General features: G+C 41.7%; 1 protein-coding gene across 4 annotated transcripts in view; it reads right to left on the minus strand.

Annotated features, from left to right (window-relative positions):
- Positions 1-19,332, minus strand: part of LOC134460753 (dehydrogenase/reductase SDR family member on chromosome X-like) — a 43,289-nt gene extending 23,957 nt beyond the window's left edge. The window contains exons 1-3 of one of the 4 annotated variants that reach the window (XM_063213283.1): positions 18,500-19,332; positions 13,308-13,415; positions 8,433-8,501 (exon numbers count right to left, since the gene is read on the minus strand). In XM_063213283.1, coding sequence (XP_063069353.1) covers positions 8,433-8,501; positions 13,308-13,362 — 124 coding nt within the window. In that variant the 5' untranslated portion in view covers positions 13,363-13,415; positions 18,500-19,332. Of the gene's footprint in view, positions 1-8,432; positions 8,502-13,307; positions 13,416-15,021; positions 15,231-18,487 lie in introns of those variants that run through there. The other 3 variants (XM_063213281.1, XM_063213280.1, XM_063213279.1) reach the window with 3 other exon arrangements.
- Positions 19,333-19,830: the final 498 nt, after the last annotated feature.

The following is a 19,830-nucleotide window of genomic DNA, read 5'->3' on the forward strand; positions in this document are numbered from 1 at the left end:
GGACAAAAATGCTGGCATCCTTCCAAAAAGAACACTTCAAAGGAAACACTGGCATTCCATGTGAGTGAGACACTTGAGAATTGTACACGGTTCTGTACACTTTATACAGCTACGCATTTCTGAAATAGTGGCTATACTCTATATGTGGCATGCAGTGCTGATTACGCTGTGGTTGATCATGCGGGTAAGGGCGCATGGCACTTAATTAAGATGAAAATACATTGGTGCTGCTGACAAGGTCAACTGTAAACCAGTTGAATAGTGACGCTGACCTTGGATGTTGCATATCGCTGCTATAATGAGTTCACAAATCAGACAAGAAACCTGTAGAACGAACGGGAAGGCTTAACAAGGTACTCCAGACAGAGATCAAAGATCTGACAACATCAGAGTATAGTTGGAACCCTATTTACACAGAGTGGGTAAATGAAGATGGCTTCAAACAGCATCTGCCATCGTCACTTAACCTCTGATGCATGCTTGTAAACATAGCCAGCACTGGGCTGGCGAATACGGCTGTCGGGGTTTCACCAAGCTCCATCAATGGGCAGAGATTGATGCTCTGTAGTCAGAGAGTGAAGAAGAAGGAGAAGCAGGGGCGGTACGTTTCCAGACAGCCAGTTGTGATGAGATTAATCTTGTGGTAGCAGGCAGCAGCGCCAGAGACGATGGATCAAAATTGATGGTGGGGTGGGGACAAGTGACACAAAGGGTGACAAACACAAACAGCCATGAGCTTCATTTGTAAGCAGCTCTTTCAGTCAAGCCTTAATAGGCTTACCTGCCAGGAACAGTCACACTGGGACCACCAACAGTTTGTAAAGTCAGGTGTGGAAGTGGAAGGCACTGATATCTTGATCATTGTCTGGATGAGTGATGGACAACCTGATTTGGACGTCAAAATCTTTGCCCGCACTGTCCAAATCCTCTAGCTGTATTTCTTATTGTACAAATTAATTGACTTACAAAAAGTACACAAACAGCGCTGGCCAAAAGGGTCCATATTCTCAAGTGTTTCCAGAACTTAGTTGCGCCTTCAAAAACCCAGAAACCCAGCCAAACCACCTTAGCCACACATTTGATCTTCATTGTCATGTAACTTTTAAAAATTAAAATCTCATTACATTACACTTTCATACATGAGTTACGAAAAACAAACAGAGCTAGAGCTACATGGCCAGACACTTGAATGACACTCAAGTGTATCCAGAGATTACCTGCAATCTAGCCTGATTATCATCGACGTTCAAATCTCTTCAAGACTTGGTCTGACCAAGAGCATAACAATTAACGTTTCCCAAACGGCATGGTTGATCTGCCTCCCTTGGTTTGCTTATGGTTGCTTGCTTATCAACAAAGTGGGAGGAGTTCCCGTATTTGCGGGAACTCAGAAAGTACTTGCATTGCTCTTGACCTGACTAGTTGCAACGCTGAAAGTGTTGCGTCACTAGGAGGGCACAGCCTGGCTACCTGCACTCTGCTTCGTTTCCATTTGCTTTTACTTGTCTGAACATTTTACAACCTACTGTATCTCTCACCACCCCCACCGAATCACCAACAAATCATGCCACCGCTACTGTTCAGTGTGGCAGGTGGCTGCGTAGATTTAAACCATGTGCAAAACAGAAACAAACAACTCCTCTTTGCCATACATTTCAAATGAGCCAACTGTATGCCACAAATTATTGACCAATTTATGCTTACAGCAGTACTCAGAGCTGGCATCTTTTGGGGCAACCATGGATTTCTGACTGTCAACATTTTTTCCCTAAAGGGAACATGCCAAAGAGACATACCTCATACGCTGTTCAACAAAGTGTCCAAACATGGTGCAAATTAAGGACCAAGGATGGAGCTGACGCAAATACAGTATCAACAATAAGCATAAAAAAGCACAATACATTTGCATATAGTAGTATAAACAAAATGTCTCTGATTGATGGTTTCCAAACTTTTTAGACATCAGAGCAGCCTGATTCATCACGTCCTGGTGTGTTGCCCAAACTCTCTCAATCAGTCACTTGCACACGTCCTCGGATAAGGCTGTGGCAATAAGGCATAATAGACTGGGACACTGATGGGCCGTTAAGACAGACAGCAGAGAAGGAGAGGCCCGATACCAGATTTAGATGAATGAGCTGCAACTTCGAGTTTGATTGCTTTTTGCTAATGCTAAAAGATGTATTAGAGCACTTCTGAGTCAGCCTGACGTGCAACTGTACACGCGGGACATGCTAGTGAATCACAGAGAATACATTACCATTTTCTGTAATATGGCCCACTAGCTCTGTGACAAGCCTGCCTCTTTGTCACATTCCCTGTTGTACTGGGATGTAAAAAAAAAAATCGACTGCCAGTGATGTAGACATTCCAGGCTGATTTAATAGTCTAGTCTTAATCGTTGTGTTCAGTTGTTTGTGTGCAATATAGACTTCCAGTATAGCTGATCTGACCTTTCTCGCTGTTCGTTATCAACCTTTTGTCCATCTGACAAAACAAGTCAATAATTCGGGGACATCTGATGGCATGCAGCAAAACACGTTTTTTTGTATACAGGGCCACTCACTGTAAAGATGCCGTGTAAGGGGGGTCTCTTACAAAGCGAGCCTTACGAGACATGAGGAGCAGGGCCGGATTAATGCATAGGCTAGATATGGCTGCAGCCTAGGGGCCCCCACCTGCCAGGGGGGCCCTGATTGGCCAAAAGTGAAAAATTGCAGAATTGTGACAAGATGCAATATGGTAAAATTCATCTGTCATGTTAAATACAGCTGGTAGACACGTTATCATTAATTCCTAGCTCCTAATTATGACATTGTCTATGTACAATTGTCGCAAAATTTGCCTTACGGGGGGCCCCCATGGCAACCTGTAGCATAGGGGCCCCAGGCTATCTGAATCCGGCCCTGATGAGGAGATTCATCAAGGACATTTGGCACCAGGTTCCCTGCTCAACATACCAATGAGCTGAACTCATTGTCATTGGGAACACAGCTCCAGTGCCACAGAGGAAAGCCGTTCTTCTCAATAGAGAACTCTTTGCTCCATGAACAAAAAAACTTTCAAAAACACAGATTTCTTATTTTCGATGCCACCAAGAAATCTCAACTGTGGCTATAATAGAGAGAGAGAGAGAAAAACATTCTGCTGCTCAATTCAAGCAGCTTTCAAACTCCAAGGAAAAAAAACAACAACTTTGTGGATCACATGACCTGTATGAATTTAAGTATTCAGTTAAGTGTTCAGTCATTCACAAGCCAAACCCAAGCAAATAACATGGCGCTTTATTATCTCTTAGATCAATGAGTCAGCCATTCAATTATTAAAGAGATTTTAGATTTTAAAGCTAAATTAATGGGCAGTGTTACCATCTAGCATTGCAGTGAGCAGACGCTTTTTAAAAAAAAAGTAAATAGGCCTAAGCATTTGACTTCCCCCCTCTGCATTCAGCTCTTGTGTCTATTTTAGAGCTTTTTGACTGCAGGGCTGAAAACTGCCTGCTCTGAGTCAATTGTTGCTGGGTACTTTACCTTTGCTCCTATCAGGGTTGCCAGATGAGGCTGATGATTTCCAGCCCAAAAAATGCTCAAAATCCGCCCAGGAGCACAAAATCCAGCCCAATTGTATTGATTTCTATGGCAAAAATTGGGCAGATTTTTCTGATAAATGCCATTTTTACCCGCACACGGCCATCCTAAGCAGCCCAATTGGGCGGGAACCAGCCCAATCTGGCAACACTGGCTCCTACTGCTCTCTGTGAGTGCTCAGCATTCACATTTATCTGGCAATTCCAAGCTACTTTCAACATTGGTATGCTGTGCACAGATGCTCTAACAAGCAAAGCAAGAGCCAAACTATTTTTTTTTTTTGCTTGACAAAAGAACAACTCGCAAAACTCCATGCACGCAATGAAACTCCAGATTTCAAACCACTACCGAAATGACCTGATGCCCTACTACAGCTTTCATGTCTCTCCATGTCTCTCCAAGTCTCTCATGCAAAGACGCTTTACAGGTGTGTGGCACTTCTTGCTCAGCTCTCATGATTAGGGTTACAAAGAATAAGGTAAGCGTACCCATTAAGCCCATGTACCCTTTAAGCCCACTTTCAACTTTGAGGTCAATTTAAAGAAAGGGAAAAGGTGAATTTTGTTGTTCATCACCCTATCCAATTAAAGGGTTTAGTAACTGACAAAATGTTTTTTATTGCAAACAAATCACATTTTTTATCGTCGAGTTATTCCCGTCCAAGTGAATCCAGTCTCAGGACTACTGACAAGAAGTTGCCTCAAAACTTTGCTGTTTTGGGACATGTCAGAAATCATAGAATATCAGCTAGTTTAAGTCAAATGTTTTGAAAATACTTTCATATTTAGTAAACTAAGAGGTAAATGTAATGATTTTTTATATATATACATGCAGTGTTTTACTAAATTATAGCATTTCCCTTCAAATGGAAAGATGTGTTTTATGAGCGAGCACACGCCGATATTTTCTTGATACAACCACACACCATCTTTATCTTACTATACCGTAAGACTTAAGGTGGTTAGGTATGAATTCTAAGCATATTCCAGTTTGTTTGGCATTGGTCTTTAAAGAAATGCATCATGAAATGTTTTGTGGAGTTGATTATTTCCATAAAATAGCTTTTTGTATAGGCGGGCTTAATGGGTACAAGGTGGGCTTAAATGGTACACCCCATTGAAATGCATGCAAGTTTGCATGCATGCTTATGAAAAATGCCTTTGAGGGACATAAAAAGTGCTGTACAATCCCAAGTTGTTGGTTTAAAAGGCGTAATGTAATGAACTAACAATAATCAATAAGAAAAAATAAATTTCTCTGTTTGGATGAAGAATTTTATGAAGTATATGAAGTAAAAGATGCTGTAATATTTAATTAGGTTTTATGCACTATTTTTTGAGCAAATCTCACATTTTTGGTCTGAAATATGCCATGCACTGTTTAAACTCAATTCACACACCTCACCAGGTATTTTGATAGAGAAATAACTATATGAGCTTATTTGGAACACAAGTGGGCTTAAATGGTACCAATGGTACCATTTAAGCCCAGTCAGACTTTTCACTTTTCTCGTAAAAAATCTTCATATTGTACTTTGAAATATCCATCAACTCAGTGACAAACATTGAGAAGAGAGGTAAATCTTACTATTTAACAAAATATTTCACAGAACATTTTTTTGAAGATGATTGAAAAATAAAGAAATTTAGATTTTGGTGGGCTTAATGGGTACGCTTACCTTACAATCAAAAACTAGAAATTCACACAGAGTGCACACCTCCGCCAAGGGAGCTGTTTGATGGAACATCTGTTACACCTTATTTTTAGTCTTTCTGCCTTCTTTTTGTGGAGTTAGAAACTGGAATGTCCAAATTCGCCGTGTCCCGCAATTCAATTTGTGGTCACTAGAGGCATCTATAGTTCTAGGCTAGCAATGGTAAAGAGTAGAGTATAGAGTATCATTTAAGAGTCTTAAAAAAAAAATCCTGATTCCGGATCGTGATCCGGATCACCACCAAAATTTAATCACTTATTCCTTCCTTTTTTTGTTCCAACAGCTCAACAAAGTTTCATCCAAATCTGTGCATAACTTTTTGAGTTATCCTGCCGACAAACAGACAGACAGGCACATAAACAGACAGATAGACAAGACAACAAACAGACAGACAAACCAACGTGACCGAAAGCATAACCTCCTTGGCGGAGGTAAATATAACAGACCAAATGGAGCAGAAGAAGACTGTCAACTTCACTTTCTTCTGGGAATTTAATCTGCACATCCCTATCTCCACACATAGCATTGGTGATTAGCACAAGTTTCCAAACTGTGGTACTTCAACAGACAGGGTTTATGTAAGGAATAACGGACGACGAGGTGTCCTGATATCAAGGGAAATAATGGACGGAAGTCCATTTTCCCTTGATATCGGAGCACCTCGAAGGCCGTTATTCTGCTTATCACCCGGTTACCAGCATTTAAGTATTACTTTTACTTTTACTATTAATATGTTGATCTAAGGCTTCGAGAGGAGTAGATTAACCACTGCGCTTGGTTTGTTGCTATGGGCACCCCTTCCTAATCTAGTGAGACGCATCTCTATCGGAGACGCACGTAGAACATTGGGGCGACTTGACAACCAAATGCGATAGAACGAATGACAGGGTTTTTCACTTGACAACCAAATGTGATAGAAATAACGACCGGCTCTTGGCTTGACAACTGAATGCGATAGAATTAACGATGGGGTTTTGGCCATAGCGACCTCGGGTTTAGAATTAGTAATGGCAGTTCGCCAGAAAGTTAGGAAAAGAAACAACTTAGACGCCCGCATGACATCGTAGTGTCCTGCTCTCGGGGAATAGTGGACACCTGCTCAGCCAATCAGAAGACGTTCCGTCTGCTCACCGGGTGAAAAGGACTCATTTGCATTACACACTCATGACCCACCTAAACGTAAAGGTGAATTGTGATCTACTGCAGTGTTTCCCAACCAGGGGTACGTGTACCACTAGGGGTATGCGAACACATTGCAGGGGGTACTTGGGAACATGTAATTTTATCAAATACATGTAGCTCAGTTACATTGGGATAGAGAAAGCGGTATAGAACTTGACTTAGGGGGTACTCATGGCACAACGAAAAGGCTTGGGGGTACACAAGACAAAAAAGGTTGGGAACCCCTGGTCTACTGTATACAAAGGACTGTAAGGACATTGTGTAAGAAAATACTATGCAGTGTTTCCCCCAGAATTTTTGGAAACTATGGGGCAGCGGGATTTTTTAGTTTTTTTGTTGTCATTCACGCTGCGTAAAAAAAAAAAAAGGAGCACAGGTAAGAATTTAGGAGCACTGTGATATTGTTAACGCACAGACAAAAATGGTCTAAGAGAGTAGTCTATACCTTTTCCCCAACACACATAGGCGTACACATTCTACATGAGGGGTGCTGGTCACAGGGCCAGTTTTTCAAAATTCCTCCCATAAAAGGGTAAAAGGGCTGAACAACATATTACACATTTATGTCTATACACATTCATTACACATTAAATTCTATATGCAGCCCGATGTCTCCTCTGCTGTGTCAATGAAGGCCTGTTGCCTAACTCATTATCATACAACTGTAAAACAAAACCTGGGGATTGTCAGTAAACTCATCCTAACTGTCCCTTCTCTCAAGGTTTTTTATTGCTCCCAAACCCGAGTTAACCACAACAACTTGACTAGGCTTTTGATCCATCTGTCTTTCAAGCACTCATGGTTTTCTCTATAGGATGTATTTACTCCAGGAGGAAAATGCGAAGGAAATCGTTTTTCAAATCGTTTAATAGAAAACGGAAATCGTTTTTACATTTTCGAAAATATGGCGGCCAAATTTAAACTATGGCGGTGCGCCATAGTTCCCTTAATGTATGGGAAACACAGCTATGTGAAATAAATGTGGGCAAACAGTGAGGAAAAAGAGCATTCAAAACTGTTGCCTCAGAATAGAAAGGCCATGTCAAGTAACAATTATCTGGCATTGTAAAACCTGGGAAAAGTGCAAAATATGGCAACATTCTCCGTTAAACATAATCAAATCTATAGTCTGGTGAATGTGTGAAAAATAATGATCAAAAATCACTGATCCAATTTAATTCTCCTTTTCACCTCACTCTCAGCCCGTTCCAATGACACCCAATTGGTATTCATGGAGAGGTTTGGCACCAGTGTCTGTCTGCACTACATTAGTGGACTGTTGAGCATTTTGCTATTCATCTGCCATCTCAGGTACCAATCAAACGGAACTAAGTCTTTCAATCTGTCAATAGTCATTCTCTTATGAATGGTTCTGTTTAAGAATGGCTGAATTAGCTGGGCAATATATCTTGCATGGGGAGCCCAGGGTATTTTCACAAAGTCATTGAGACAAAGTCACACTGTTCTCGAAATGAACTGACCTTGAGTTGTGGTATTGTTAACCAGGCTCTATAGTGTTTTGCCACTTGCACCTAAAGAACATCGGAATTAAACCGTGACCTGCTCCATACAATCCACCCTCATGCCATGTATGTGTACATTACAACAAGGATTCTGTACGGTACATCCCGCAACGACAGCCACCTGTGTTACCATGACAATCAATGCGTGCCCTCATTCCTTTACTCTGCTGGCCATGCCGGGCCGCTCCTGTATCACGTCAGACAATGGACATCGCACTATCTCTCTCTGATAAAGAGCCTTTCATTCAGCCAGTCAGCTCGCAGTCTCCTCGTTCTTATTCCGTCAGCTCACCTCCATAGCATCAATGGGGAAACTAATCACAGTTCACAGCAACAGAGTCTGTCTTTTTGCAACTGCTTTGTTGAAAAAGAGATTATACCACATTCAGGGGGAGAGAGAAAGAGGAAGAGGGAAAGGAAGCATACCCTGTGCATCACTTCTTTCTTCACGGATCCTCTTCACCGCTGCCAAACCCTCAGTGTCATGGTTTGAGGCTAGAAAAGAGAAATGGAGTGGGGTGTGATGGATGTTTTTTTTTTACAATTCAGTTTTCCTACCGATTTGGCATGGTTTCTGGCTGTTTGCTTGCACCTTGAGTAATCAAAATAAACTACAAGCTAGTAAATGACAAGCACTGATTGAACGCCATGAGACAATTAGGTTATTTTGGGTTATTTCTTTCTTCGCAGTTAAGCAATACTACTAACAATACAGATTTTTGTTTGATTAAATATGGAAAAAGCAATACTACTAACAATACAGAATTTTTTTGATTAAATATGGAAAAACACATCATGTATGGGCCAGAAGAAGCAAGACGTGATAAATAATAAACATTAATATTTTGTGTTTTCTAGGACACTAGTGTTTGTACTGTCAGCAAATCCGTTGGTGATTTACTGTATGAAGTAGTGACAGCAGTTAAACAAAGCAGTGCATCTGTCTGCCCACAGAAACTACACAGTATGCAGTGCTGTAGTTCAAACTGACCCATCCCAAGAGATTGTAAAATTGCGCATTTACAGCACAGCCCAGTCCAGTGTACGAAGGAAATAAAACAGCTGTCATATATTTTACCCAACCATTCCCTCCTTAACCTTGATCCTTGGAGACACACCCACGTCATCACTCAGATTAAGAGGCAAGAGTACTCATAGAGCACACACCTCCACCAAGCAGATCATCTCAGATCATCACAAAAAAAGAATGAGATTGAGGCGTGGTTCAAGTTCAAGAGATTTATTGTCATTGAAAAAGCCAACGAAATTGTGTGCTTACCAATACAAGCTTACTGGCACACTTTCAGAAAAATAAGTCACTGTATGCATTGGCAAGTTATTTTGCAAGGCAAAAAGTTTGGAATGCCGACAAGTAAAAAATTAACTCATCAGTACAAAAAGATGTGAGGACCTACAAACTTCTCTGTGCCTCAGTTTGACTAAGACTTTGGTTATGCCAGAGAAGTGTGAAGCTTCTTTAGAGGTATAAAAATGGCAACATCTTCAGATATTTTTTAATGTCCCATTCCACTACACATATTGCATTGCCATGTCCTTTTAATGTCCAATTTTAATTTTACACCACAGTATTCCGTTTACACGAGGACTTTGTTGACTTTTTACTACAAAAAGTGTACTTAAAATTATGTAACTGCTGACATTAACTGCTGATTTGCAGACTCACTGGTAGTGATAGTTCCCTGACTTGCTCTGGCTTGCCACAGAAACTGAACTTTCTGGTTGATCCCCCAACGGCAACAACACAAACTTGCCACGACACAAAATTACTTCCCCTTGCTAAACAAGACTTACTGAATATTATGTGATATTCTGTTATCTCCAATAATACAAGGGCCAAGGCAGCTTACATCATCACCAAAAAGGAATCCGCTTGACCTATGGTGCACACCAATTTACCAGAGATTCTTTAAGTATATAGAGATATGCCAACATAATAGGTTGCTATGGGCACCTAACATGACCAGGTTCCGGTCTGCCTAAAGGGGCGTGTCATAATGCTCCTAGCATTGAATAGAACAGTCCTCAGGTCTGCCTAGGTCTGCCTAAAGGGGGATTTCCCCCCCAATAATAGAACCAGGAAACAATGGGCCAATGGAACCTCTCTCTCTCTACTCTCTCTGAATTTACTGTCAACATTTCAGAAACCCCAATGTGTTTACAAGTTATTTTGCAAACCAACAAAACCAAATTAATTAATACTGAAACAGACGCCGGTGAAAACACAACCTCCTTGTCATAAGTAATTATAGTCATCTACAGTCAAACAGAACAAAAACAGACAGTTTCTGTTTTACTTTTTGAAACTGGGACTAGCAACTTTGGTCCTCAATATCATTTATTCAAAGCTCGCCTTGCAGCACTTATTCATTCTTAATGTAGTGATCTCTACTATGAACTGCATTGGGCATTAGTTTGGGTTAAAAACCAATGGTCTGGTTTCTTGCTTTGTTACTTTGCTGAATAAAAGGGCAGTGGCAGTAGGGCTGGGAATTGATGCAGATCTCCTGGGTTGATTCCAGGGATTCCAGGGTTCAGGACTGCTTATGTGAGCTGGTGGTTAATTGTGGATCCACATTTTAATAAAATTGACTGTAGGCTGCTATTGATTGTCGGAAATGGCATTGAAATCTCTTACACGCTAACAACAAAGCTAACATCTTATTTCTTATAATGACTCTGTAAGTCATTGTAAAACAGGTGATTTTCATTATTCATACAATTTTCAATATGCAATTGAACTTAAAGACATCATTTTATTGTTCTGTCCCCATCTGTTCTCAAACTGACAGCCATTCTGACCCAGGCACCGCTGAAGATGACGATCACCGTTCTCTTGGAATTTTACGGCATTCACTTTCAGGTCTCACAGCATAGACTTCAGTCATCCGTTTGAGAATACGTGGTGACAAAACATTAAAGTGATGTCTGTAAGGCCCTGCCATGGCCTAACGGTAGGGCACTGGGTTGCTATGCCGCCGACTCGGTTTAGATTCCGGCCCGGCTCATTAGATTCTGAACCGGATCATTGTGTCTCCTCCACCGTCCTCTCAAAATAAAGGCAAAAAGCCCTAAAAAAGTGATGTCTGTAAATTCTACACTTTGAAAATTACACTAAGTTCTATAAACACGTAAGATACATTTTAAGTGTGTAATTTTTTTTTTGGGACACCCTGTATATGCCCATCAATGGCGAAAGCAGGCAATGTAGGCAGAATACCTCTTTTACATGCAGTACACGTTATACTAGTCTAGTAATATTTCAAAAACAGCAACTGAATAGTGATTTTCAGCAGAAAAGGTTATCAAGGTTACTCGGCTGCTTAATCATGCCAATGGCACTGAAATCACAAGCTGGGTTTAGTCGCTTCAGCTCAATTTTCATTTCCTTACACTTTATGTCTGGGTATGACACTCAGGGGCAACCCAGGTAGCAAAAACCGTTAAGAACAGTCGGTCCGATCTTGGCAGAATGTCGGCACTGTCGGCTGAGAGTCAGCTCGGCTGGAACACTGGTTACCGTGACTCAGCCAACACTTCATAGAACACTGAAAATAACTGTCACTTCATGCAGTAACTGAACCAACACTCTGCCGCCACTGAAAATAACTGTCAGTCTCATGCAGTAACTGAGCCAACACTGAGCCGACACTGTCGGCATACGGTAATAGGACCATTATTGGGCCGCGGACAAAGCCAAAATCGGGCCGACTGTTATCACTCGCGAAAAAAGGATCGGGCCAACAATGGGCCAGATAAACTTTGCTACCTGGGAGATTATTATCGTTTCCAGACAACACAACCAATCATGCATTATATACAGACAGATTGCAAGTCATGACCAAATACTTGTGATTGTTTAAAATCAACTCCCACCTGTAATTGGTACCCAATTCATCTCTGTAAAAAATACTAAGTATGAGGGTAAGGTAAGACCGGGCAAATACAACTGGGACATAGAAGCTTGGACATAAGTGGTTGTAAATATTTTATCCGAACAAATGTAGCGTCTGCTCTTGTTAAAAGCCTCCGGGAAACCATGAATTTTGAGATGATGGAAAAATGTAAGCTGATGCTTCTAACTTAAAGGCCAACTTCCGATAAAACTCAGTTTTACTCACTCCTTTCGAAGATCGGACGGTCACCCCAAGTTAAACTCACTTGCAAGGCTCTCATAGCGGTGCGTCAACTCTCCTGGCTGTGTTTCCCGGTGTTTCCCAATTTACATAAATAATGCAGAGAAACGAGCGAATCACGAAAGCCTTTCTGTGTTTCGTCACGTCGAAAGAAGGCGTTGCCCACAAAGGTTTATATCGACCCATTTATCTAAAAACATGTCGAGTAATTTTTTTCTGCTTGTTTTCAAAACAAGCAACGTCTGGTGGCCCGAAACATAGCTTAGCTTAGCTATCAGCTGGTTGCTACTCTCAGGTACACACACAGCACAAAGCCTCATACATAAAGCCTGCTCACTCCGGTTGCTCCGTGCCTGCAGCTCGCCTAGGGGTCGCTGTCGAAAGAGCACAGCCCTGAATGGAGCCTGCACGCCTCCGTTGGCGCCCCTATAGTGCAGTACCACCCGGGGAAGTGGCGACTCTGTTTCCCATTACATTCCCTCCAAGCACTGGAGGACTGAGCCAATCAGAGACGCGTTTCTTTGAGAGCAGGAGGAGTGAGCCAATCAGAGACGCATTTCCACGAGAAACACGGAACACTCTCTCGTTTCTCCACAAGCCACCTTGCCAGCTTGCAAAAACGTCTTGAAACAAAGCAACCAGAACGTTTTTTAAAACAGGACCAACGCGTAACACATTCAATAACAATTGGGAACACGGCAATATTAATTAAATGACGTTGAGAGGCCATCTTTAATTAAAGGTATGGGTGAAATAAGCTATTTATAACAGAGTAGACTTAAAGATCATCAAGTACTGTATGTCACTAAAGGAAATTATGAATACTTGATTACTCAATTGGCCTCATCACACAATTTAAGTGTTTAATGGCATACTCTACCTATGATAACTTGCCTAAGCCCTTTTTGGGAAAGGGTGCCCTCTGTCTATTAAATCCTAAATATCTCAGCCTCCGAAGCACACACAAACATGAAATAAGTTGCATTTAAAAGCTAGGACCCTCATTCAGCATTAGAATGTGTTCATTCAGCTCACACATACCCATGTTTTAATAAAAAAAAAAACTCAAATCTCAAGAGCCTGAATGCAGCGTATACAGGTATGTCTCCAGGCTTAAATGGGTTAAGTGTTTAATGGCATACTCTACCTATGATAACTCGCATTCCCAGCGTAGACAAGTGTCTTGCGGTCTCATAGCCCATTCCTCTGGCTCCTCCTGTCACTATCGCCACTTTCCCATCCTGTTTAGGCAAATCTGTGGGGCAGAAAAGGGTAACACTTTACTTGACAACGGTGTCATATGCATGTCATTACAGTGTCATAATAGTGCCATGGCACAGTTATGCAACCCACAGTTATGTAACCCAAGGCTGTCTTTGCCATAATTTAATGTCACTTAAGGCCAACAGTTATAAAATGTTTATGACATGAATATAACGTTTATGACTCATCTAGGCCTATGACTGTGTCATGACACTATTATGACACTGTAATGACATGCATATGACACCGGCGTCAAGTAAAGTGTTACAGAGAAAAGTTACAACTGAGGTGTGATGTTCTGAAATAATGGATCGTCCTCCAAACTACCAGTCTGTCTGACATCGTTTGGCTTGAAATATACTGGGATGTTTACAAGACACATAATGAATCACTTTCTATTGTTCTTTCCGGTTTGAGAAATGCACAACAAAACGGAAGATGTCACTCTGATAGAACTAGATGAATCGTAATGGTAGAACATTTTGCCTGGCAAGTTGGTCTACCACGACATCATCAGAGATAATCCTCAAAATCTGTCTTTCAGTCACAATGAGCTAGTTCTAGGCCTACTTGAGTCTGAGCCTTTTCTGCTCGAATCTGTGTAGCGCTTTGTTGGGGGAATGCTTATCAACAGACCCACAGTCTTTGGGTCCTTCAATGGTGCGATGTCAGACTATTGAGTATTTCATATCACTTTTAAATTATTAAATCACTATTAAATTTGTTGTGAATTTTGCTTTTTTGTTTGGGGGGGGGGGCACCTGATTTAGCCTACATCATCTGGCGCTGCAGCAACTACATGGGCGTCCCATTCCCTCCCGCACCCAGAAGCAGGGGGGGGGGGGCAACAACCTGTAGCCTAGGAGTCCCTGACCATCCCATTCCGGCCCTGGTAGGACCAAGTGGCACACTGATAACACACAATAGGCTCCTGATATGATGGAAGTGGTGACCAAGTTTCATTCAACTCTTCAGATACAGGTGAAAAACGTCATTTAACACAAATTTCAGAACATAAAGTAGCCTAACAATCCCGTAGGCCTATCGTGCCAAGGCTGAAGGTGATCCTCTGAAGGAGGTGCGCCTTTTTTATCATAGTGGAGGGCTTGGTCAGTTGAGCAAAGGTCGTATTTCAACTGAACAAATGGTTCAGTGAGCCTCGGCAAGAATGCCCACGAATACAAAGGTTTACGGTTCGAGAGATTACAGCCATTCCCACTGGTGGTTCCAAACCTTTCATTAAAGAACGAGTCTGACGGGGTGCGACAGTGCAGGTAAACTTAACACCCCCAGGTGTGTTGGTCGGTGGACTTGCACAGCCTTGCAAAACGAGTGTGCTTCGTGTAAGAGCAACATTGTAAGTTCTGTACTCCATGGCCTATTACTTCTAAAGGCTCAGTTGTCGACCGATTAATAGTGTCCATTGGTTAAGCAACGCGTTCTAAAATACGTTTTTCTTTTCCATGCCAGACCTACGCGCGTTACGCGTTACAAAAAAATAACATGTAGCTCACTGAAGGCTTTCTAGATAAATTAGGTGACAGGACTCATCTCTAACATGACCAATTTCACGAAGCTGTCTAGTTGAGAAGACATACTTGCAAACACTTCTCTTTTTCTTGAAAATTCAGGAGGCTGACCTGGCAATACGAATGCACCATTGAAGAGTTGGTACAAGAGAACTTTCACGCCGATGAGATAGAGTTTGAGGGCTGGTAAAATACTTAGGATGAACGACATCATCTTCCTGTGTTGGTGAGAAGGCGACCGCGCGCCTGGTCCTACAACTGGAAAGAAACAACGAATCGTTTTTTCATAGTTCCGGGAGTTCATATGGTTCTACACACAATGCCATGTAGCCTCGTGGATTACCCATTGGAATACTTTTACACCACCAATAACCAATGTCAATGCCAGTTTTACACACTGTGACGCGAGTGGTATAATATTTCAGCAGCTCGCTTCGCTGTGTGCTGTGTTTGTGCGCGCGCGCACACACGCGCGTTTCTTTCTGCCCATTAGTTCAGAGAACCAAAACATACCATACAAAAATCATACAAAGCTGCAGTTGAGAATAAAAAGAAAACGTAATCAAATTGTTGTGTGGGTAGCTATAGCCGCTATGTCATATGTGCCAGTCCTTCTTGAATGGAGAAAATGTTTTTGTTTTAGGTTATTCTTTCATTTGGACTTGCTGGGTGATGATGCCCACAATAACCTGTTGGTCTATCAAAACCTCGAAATAAAGAGAACAGGACAGCACAAAATCACAAGACTCGGAGTGCTGTCCTGTTCTCTTTATATCAAATATTCTTGAGGAATGAGCACCCAGTTTTTTGTTTTTTTCACTTTGGTTGAGTTGAGCGCATTACACCCCTTAGTTTGATCTAAACCTTCTCATCAGCCTGACTTAATGAATGAGTTAGGCCTATTCTCTGCCAAGATTATCCTAGGTAGCCTATAGTATGTAATGGACCTCTTTTAGTCGTTTATTTACAGAATTCCTATTGCTCATCCACAAATGTAGGCCTACCCTGAGGGTTGAATTTAATATGATACTTATGATAGCCTATTCAATTCATTATGACTGGGAAAATAACACTTTTCATTGGCTACATGAAAAGGTGGTTCTTATCCATGTCCACCAATTTTGCATTTCCAGAAATTCCAGTTGGCCTAATATATTTTGTAACTGTAAAAATTGCTGTACTATTTGATCATACTAAATAGACTACATGTATTAGCTTCGTAAATATTCATGAAAAGATCACATTTGGGAATAGGCCATTTCAATGAGCAGCACAGTTGCAATACCATTGTCGCCACCATCCTACATTGTGGCCACTATCATACTGTGCCTTTAAGCATTTAAAGTTTTAGTGGCACATGTGATAGAACACCAAAATAACTGATAGGCCAATAGCCTTTAGGAGACGAGCACAGATAACAAGAGAGGGCATTGTATGGGCTGCAGAGTCAAGAGGTCAGTTTCAACATCTTCTAGGCCAGTGGTGGCCAAACGTTTTCAGCGAGGACCCCTTTTGGATTTAACCCGTTAAGACACAGCGTTATAAATTAGCTGTTACCAGGATGCCAATGACCAAATCATAGTGCATTACTAAAGGACCTGTGTTATGTCATAGTAGTGAAGTAATATGGTAGTTAACTTTTCAGTGCCTATTACAGCGTGCCACTGGAGGTACAGCGTGCATTAAGGGGCTATGAGACCCCCCACCCCCCACCGCCACCACCACCACAACCACCACAATAATCTTAGCCTCTTAGCAATAGATTTCTTGTGATATCAGCTGACAAACTATTAAAGGAAAATCTAGCAATATTAATGCAATATTCCTCTTGTCCGCTGCCCCCCTTCAGTACCTCTACAACCCCCTTAAGTGTCCCGGCCCCCAGTTTGAGAACCACTGTTCTAAGCTATTCACCCTATACACAACTGTCTTTCAACAAATGTACGAGACAAGACACAATCGGAGTGAATCAATATAGAAATGTAGGCTACATAAAGACAGTCATTTAGGTGTTGTTCAAGGTTAACAGAGGAGGACGCCTTGTAGCAGGGGAGGGGAACCGTTTCCAAACGGCCCTCGAGACATAGGTTCCCCACCCCTGCAACTGCAAGTATTTCCTCTTTGTTTTGGACATGTAATTTCAACGTGCCGGTGACTCACAAAACTATGGACTTCCAAGCTGTGAAATATCTTCAGTGACAATAGAAGCAGAGATCTCAAATAACTCCCAGGTGGACACCTACTGACCCAATTTCCATGGCTTTCAGGGCTGAAAAAAACGTCACAAAGTGTCTACACTCCTTCAGTCCAAGACCAAGTTTCTGTAGTATCTATTTTACAAAAAAGCAATAATATTCAAATCGGCCAGCACTGTCTGTGTTAGTGTGTGTGTGTGTGTGTGTGTGTGTGTGTGTGTGTGTGTGTGTGTGTGTGTGTGTGTGTGTGTGTGTGTGTGTGTGTGTGTGTGTGTGTGTGTGTGTGTGTGTGTGTGTGTGTGTGTGTGTGTGTGTGTGAGTGAGAGAGAGAGAGAGAGAGAGAGAGAGAGAGAGAGAGAGAGAGAGAGAGAGAGAGAGAGAGAGAGATGGAGTGGCTTGGGATGAGTTGTGTGAAGTAGCTGTTTTTTCTTTGTGTTTTTGTGAATAATCTGAATGCAGGTTGAGGTTTGTCTAATCCTATATCATACTAGAAAACGTCAACAACCATTGTCCCATGCATTATATCACTTTGCTTAATCTTATCACATTTCAACAATTTACTACACACTGTAGATGTCCCAGCTTAATACCGGATTGCCATACAACCAGTATGGCTAGCCCACACGTGAAAAGAATGGAGGAGGGGTACCCGAGTAAATAGACACATTCAGTGGGATGTATGTTCATCTGTCAAAAAATACACAGCTGGCATAAAACCATTTGGCTGGCATAAATGTGTATGTTTTCTTTTCAACGTCACATATTATGGACATGGCAAATGTAGCTACACTTGAAACGGAGGCTGGTGGAGAATGTTGCAGTCAGTTTTTAGTCAATCCGCATTGGAAACACAAATAGCACATGTTTTCCCCTAAATGGATTCACAGTTCAGATTGATCCAATAGCCAGGTGCATGCAAGCTTTTCTTAATCAGCACCGGTCATTAAAGTCAACATTTGAATGTGATGTTCTCATTGGAGCCAGTAGTATGTCCTGTCAACTTCATCTTAAGAATGAGTTAAGACTGTCTAACTGATAATAGATCTAGTAATTTAGGCAACATTCTTCTCCTTAAGCTATATTGAATGTTGTATCTAGCCTATAGTTTAAAAAATACTTCCAGTTACGCTGTAGTTTTTGCCTTCCAACCCATTATTCAGTTCATTGCCGGTGTCTTTTAGCCTGACGCGCAAATGTTGCTTAAAAATGTACTCTCACATGTCACTGAGTCGATCCTAGACATACATTCCCTTTAGTGTTGCCTTTAAAGCGTAAAGACGCAGGTGAGACACATTTGATAGTAAATAACGGTCCCTGTAGGGAAGCAATTGATGACATACCATTGGACTCACCAGGGTCACCCTGACTTCTCCATAGCCTTCTACTATTCCATGTCAACGATGCTCGATGAATCTCCGAAATCAGATACCGTGATCACAATCCACATCTCTGCATATGTACCACAATATGACATACAAAATCAGCAAAATGGCAAAAATGAACAAAGCCACTAAAATTGCCTTTGTCACCGGGGATATGAAAGACTGCATGTCAGTAGCCAGTCGGAGAAGCGAAGCAGTTTGTAAGAAGTGTGATGGAGCGCAGTGATGGACAACGTCTGCCTTCAGAAAAGGCGAAGAAGGCTAGACCTTTAACGTCTGTTCCGATTTCTGCCGGTTAAAGAGTTATCAGAGACGCATAGCATACTCCTCAGAATACCAGAGGTTCGCGCAGGAAAATAATCAGTGTTCCAGTGTGCATGTTAGACACTGAAGTGGAAATCCTCAGCGAAACCACGAAGCTCCAACCGCAGTGAAACTATTATTGGATAAAAAGTAGCAAAAGGTAAATGGTTATCCTTTGGCGCATGGAAATCGCCAAGCTGCACGACTGTGGCCAATGTTCCTGCGGCGCGTGGGGAAACAGGTTGATGCAGCGTATTCAACAGTTCCTCTGCATGTTCGCTCAACTTGGTCGCAATTGTGAAGGTTGTCGGAGGTGATACATGAGAGATGGTCATATTGTCTTTCATGGTTGTCCACGTCAAAGCAGACATCATCGGAAGAATGAGCATCATCATTCCAGCCACGATACCTTCATGTTTAGTAGTGCCATCCTTGTTGTTTAAAATTATTTTTATTGTTCCATACAAAACATGACACACCAAATTGACGATGCCGTTTCATCGGCGTTAGTGACACCAGCAAAGGATATTCTAGCTATACTGTTACGGCTTGTAATCCATTCTTAAATTGGTCTTTGGTTTTCTAATGGCTACGATAAAATAGAATTATTACTTATAGCACCAAGACATGAAGAAGGATGCAATACGTTAACCGTTTGCTAGGTGGCACACTGACAATGTCATTTCAAAGGATATGCGAGTTCAGAATTTTTATTTGGCATCGCTCATGGACTGCCTGGAAAAAAGCTATTCAGAGTGATATACTTCCATTCTACTGGCGTATAAGTCTTTGTATGAAAAGTTTGAGAAATAATCTGATCAACATGCCTTAATTAAAGTGGCGCTATTGTTATTGCGCTATGATGCCGCTATGATGCCTACTTCACATGGAAAAAGTTGTAACGTGACTTAAGTTGCGGACAGCTTAGTCTAACGAATCCTAAACTAGTTTATATAAGTTCAGGTATTAGGCTATGGTGAAGACAGGCCACATGCATC

The sequence above is a fragment of the Engraulis encrasicolus genome, chromosome 13, assembly GCF_034702125.1.
Source record: "Engraulis encrasicolus isolate BLACKSEA-1 chromosome 13, IST_EnEncr_1.0, whole genome shotgun sequence".
NCBI lineage: Eukaryota > Metazoa > Chordata > Actinopteri > Clupeiformes > Engraulidae > Engraulis > Engraulis encrasicolus.